Source organism: Anarrhichthys ocellatus, unplaced genomic scaffold (genome assembly GCF_004355925.1).
Source record: "Anarrhichthys ocellatus isolate YVR2014 unplaced genomic scaffold, GSC_Weel_1.0 scaffold31, whole genome shotgun sequence".
Classification (NCBI taxonomy): Eukaryota; Metazoa; Chordata; class Actinopteri; order Perciformes; family Anarhichadidae; genus Anarrhichthys; species Anarrhichthys ocellatus.
The window spans coordinates 4,078,236-4,082,485 of NW_022280061.1; the positions used below are offsets into that span (position 1 = coordinate 4,078,236).

The 4,250-nt window shown below is 44.6% G+C and overlaps 1 protein-coding gene across 1 annotated transcript in view; it reads right to left on the minus strand.

Annotated features, from left to right (window-relative positions):
• LOC116392918 (bestrophin-2-like) overlaps window positions 1-2,381 on the minus strand; it is a 6,528-nt gene extending 4,147 nt beyond the window's left edge. Inside the window, exons 1-3 of the mRNA XM_031864754.1 lie at window positions 1,958-2,381; window positions 1,769-1,863; window positions 1,093-1,326 (exon numbers count right to left, since the gene is read on the minus strand). Of these exons, the coding sequence (XP_031720614.1) occupies window positions 1,093-1,326; window positions 1,769-1,863; window positions 1,958-2,109 (481 nt within the window). The 5' untranslated portion in view covers window positions 2,110-2,381. The remainder of the gene's footprint in view (window positions 1-1,092; window positions 1,327-1,768; window positions 1,864-1,957) is intronic.
• Window positions 2,382-4,250: the final 1,869 nt, after the last annotated feature.

Below are 4,250 nucleotides of genomic sequence, written 5' to 3' on the forward strand. Positions count from 1 at the left end.
ACACACACACACACACACACACACACACACACACACACACACACACAGCACACCTTTAAACTATAACGCAGTAACGTTTACTCATAGTACGTTTGACATTTTTACTTTTACCTGCGTGAGTTCAATATTCTACTCTTTCCACCTCTGACTATTCGTGGAGTCTAATTTCCAATTAAGTCTTTTTTTATCGTGAGTGAGAATGAATTTAATGTGTCAAGAAAAGACATTATAGCTCTATCAGTGAGAAAATAGCTTGTTGGAATATATTATATGTTGACATCTTGTTTGCAACTCTTAAAGTCGCACGCTCTCAATTCAAAAGTTGCACCACGGTCCATCGAGGAGAGGATTGCTCCACCAGCGTCTCGTGATCTTGTAACTGTCGTTTGATTGTCTTCTTTTATCAAGAAGTGCCTGTCCTTGGGGTTTCTCCTCTTCACTGGTGTAGAGAATGTACCGGAGAGTAAACAACACACACTGATGACGTGAGTGTGACTGATCGCATCTCTCCATCTACACCAGCCCGTTCTTATTCCCAGGATGTCAAATAGCGACGCTTTATCACGGCCCTCTGCGTCTGATATAAGACGCACCGAGCTTTCAACTCCAGTGTAAACCCATCCGAGTCAATTCTTACACCTATTCTTACTGGATGCAATACAGACGAGCAAACATCAGATTGTTTCAGTTTGATGTCCGAACCTGCTCCACAGATCGGCTTACAGGCTTGTTCGCAAAACCTCTCATCCGCTTTTTGTTTTGTGCAGCTGCTCCGCCTCGCTGACAGTAGCTGACAGTTCAATCAATATCACCCTGCATTACATAGAAAGCGTGACACTCGTTACTGTGTAACAGCGTGAGAAAAATCTGACATAAAGCTCAGTGCACGTAATAGTTGCTGAGCGATACGTGCACTGGCTGAGTGCATTGTGTATTTGCATGGAGTGCATTTTTTACTATTAATTTCAAGTTTTACTCATTTAAAACATCTTTGGATAATTGTGTGTCGATCATTCATTGTAAAATCACATTGGGTGTTAGGATGGCTAACGATGGACCCCACCACCACCACCTGTGTTAGTGCCCACTCACCCGCCTCCACAACGTGGTCCATGGTGGGGAAACGCTTGAATACGGCCGTGCTGACAGAGCGGAGGATGAGCAGGGCCGACAGACTGGCGTAACGCATCATGGTTCGTCTCAGCAGGCGGCCACGCTCATCGGTCCCTTGGAGGCCCCCCGACAGGACGCACATGAGCCTGTCAGGGAGCGGGATGCTGGTGTACTGGCTCCACCACCGGTTCACCACCAGGGTCACATAGAAACCTGCAGACAGCAGAGGAGAGGAGTCACAAGTCATTGAGACAGAGAACAGACCTGGAATGAGGGGCTGAAGGCGTATTTTGCCAAATGTTCTGTCAAGAACAGTCCTATGGGTTCCCTATACGGGCCTCGGGGGCCCCAAGCACAATAAAAAAATGATTTGGCTTTACTGTCATTTCTGCTATTGAGCTCAACTGATACATCAGATAATCATATAATCGTATCACATACTGTATAAGCTATAGCACGTATTTAAGATGATTCATGCAGGGAGAACAATAATGAAAAACAATCAGATTAATAAACAGAAAAATGTACTGTGGACTCTGTAAAAATTGTAAAGTGCAATCCTTGTTAAAAAATCCTCTATCCAGTCATACTGTAGCTTAAGATCTGTCCTCTCTTCTGTTATCCCAAAGTGGGAAATAAAATCCTTAGTGCTTACCCAGTACGAAGGACATGGGGATGAGACTGGCGTAGTGGTTACAATAAATTGCCAGCTTTTCAAAATACCTCTTCTGATCATCAAACAGGAAAAATCTAAAAGAGTAACAGTGATACAGTCATTTGTAAATCAAAGCAGCGATAAATGTGTGACAGCCAGTGTTCCCTGAAGCTGTCCTCTCTGTCGTACCTGTATGTGATGCTGATGGCGGTGTACATGGCAAAGAAAGCCAGGAACTCTTTGTATAACACCTTGTAGATGCTGCCTTTCCAGGCCAGAAGCAGCTTGGAGAAGCCACAGAAACGGGCGTTTGCAACTCTGGCTGTGTAGGTGACAGTCATTGGTGACAGCCAGATTATAGGTCCTCAATAAAAGAGCTGTGTGGAAGAAACAATCGCCTCTGTGATTACACCTGCAGGAAACAAGCATGCTCATGTAACAAGTGCAGGTGGGTCAGAAGCCACGGACAGATCAATCTTCACTCGACTCAAACTAAACAACTCTCTCTGGTCTTTATTTTTGATTCACATTCAAAGTATTTTCCCAACGGAATCACACTAACAGAACGGACTCTAAATGATTTTGAATGTATTTAGTCTTGATAGAATACTTCTTACCTTTTCTGGTGTTCTCTCTTGATGAATGTGCCAATTGCTCAGCGCGTAATTGGCCCCACTGGAGAAGTGAATTCACATTTTCACTTATCAGTATATAGTCTCCTCTGTGCTCGCCAGTGGAGTTTTTTTTTCCAAAGAGCTCATAACTCTGATATCCCCCGGCGTCAGCTCGGTCAACTCGAGGCTCGGTCGGCTGCATGGCAGTAATCCTTCGGAGCCTCCTCGGTGCGCCCAGTGCGCCCCGGGGTAAATCCCCAAAACGAGGAGGAGGAGCTCATTAGCGCGGCCCCCGACCGGGAGAGCGCGGCTCGGTGATGGACCACAAGCGACAGGCCGCAGCGCCGGGGCACAAGGAGCGCACAGGACCGTACAGTACAGTCGGGAATTATGAAACAGGAGCAAGTGAACCATGGCAAACTGTCGTGTTAACTGATATGAAAACAACAACCAATTGTAACGCTTACAGGTTTATAATTATGCTTGTTGAATAACAAAAAAAAAAGATTTCCTGCATTGGAGAAAAAGGCGTCTTCCTGCGTGCGTCCATCCTCTGAGACTTGTTTGTTTCCCTCTCTAACAAAAAACCCAGTGGGGTGTAATAATCCCACTTGTTACCAATGCACTTTCCCACCAGGACATATTTGTCAAAAAATAAATCATTTATTACGACTCAACAGACTAAATGACTTTTGGTGACTTAAGCAGTGACCCTCGCTGTGCCTCGTGAGGCCTACAATATTCTTAAGGACTCGTTTGTGTCGTTTAGTGTTGCTGTGGCTCATAATGATCAGAGTCAGTGCCTCCTGAACTGTGGTGCTGGAGGTTAACTGGGACTTCGTGCTCTGTCAGAGGCAATCTGCAGCCTGGTCGGTTTAGGTCTGTGCGCGCTCTTATGGAAAATAGCTTCGCTCTACTTTAATCAACAGAATAAAATGAAAAATGACAAAAGACTCGACTGAGGCAATCTTTTTTTTAATTAACACTCACAACATAATGAAAAGAAAATCTATAGAAAACAGATTATTGACCCAAAAGCATTCAGTGACAGGAAGGGGGGGGGGGTAACTATGAAGTACCAGTGAGCCAATCAGGAGTCCAGTATTCAATCACCAGGGCAAAGATGCTGTGATTGTACTTAAACAACTCGCTGTTCATTTGTTCCACATTTTGATCGAGCAACATTCAATATGTTTTATTAACAATGCACTAAGAATAAGGCTACTAATGTACTTCAGTGTTCCCATATAGTTGTCTGTAAACAGGGTGCACACAGAACGTTTGACCGAGTGCTTGTGTGGGAACCTGCCTGCATGGTGCCGGGACTTCAGCTGTGGCAAACTCTTTCATCTTCCAGCTGCTCACACATTTCTGCCTTTGAATCTCATCAAACTAGAGTCGTCTCTAAACAAACAGCACCTGAAGCAGCCGCAGTGGCCTCAAGTATTTAACAGAAGCCATCAAGACTGTCGCGACACAGCCACATATAGATGTATAACTCCCAACTGCACTCGATTCAAAATCTCATTGACATTATGTTACTGCATTTACACCAGGACCATATGGTAATGTGAGATCTAATGATTTGACACATGGTAAAATACACACTACCAACTGCTCTGATTCTTTTATTCATATAGTTTATAGGGAAATTATCTTTCTGTGCATGAAATTTTGGTCAAAAGTCAAACTGGAGAACAGACACAGCCACCAAACCACACAGAAGAAACAAAGCATCAACACCGACCATCTGAAAGCTGTTTTATCCTGGAACACACAGCACCGTCACGGGAAACACTTTGTTTTCACAACTGAGGCCAGACACTGAAGGATGGAGGATGGAGGATGGAGAGGGGGGGGGGGGGGGG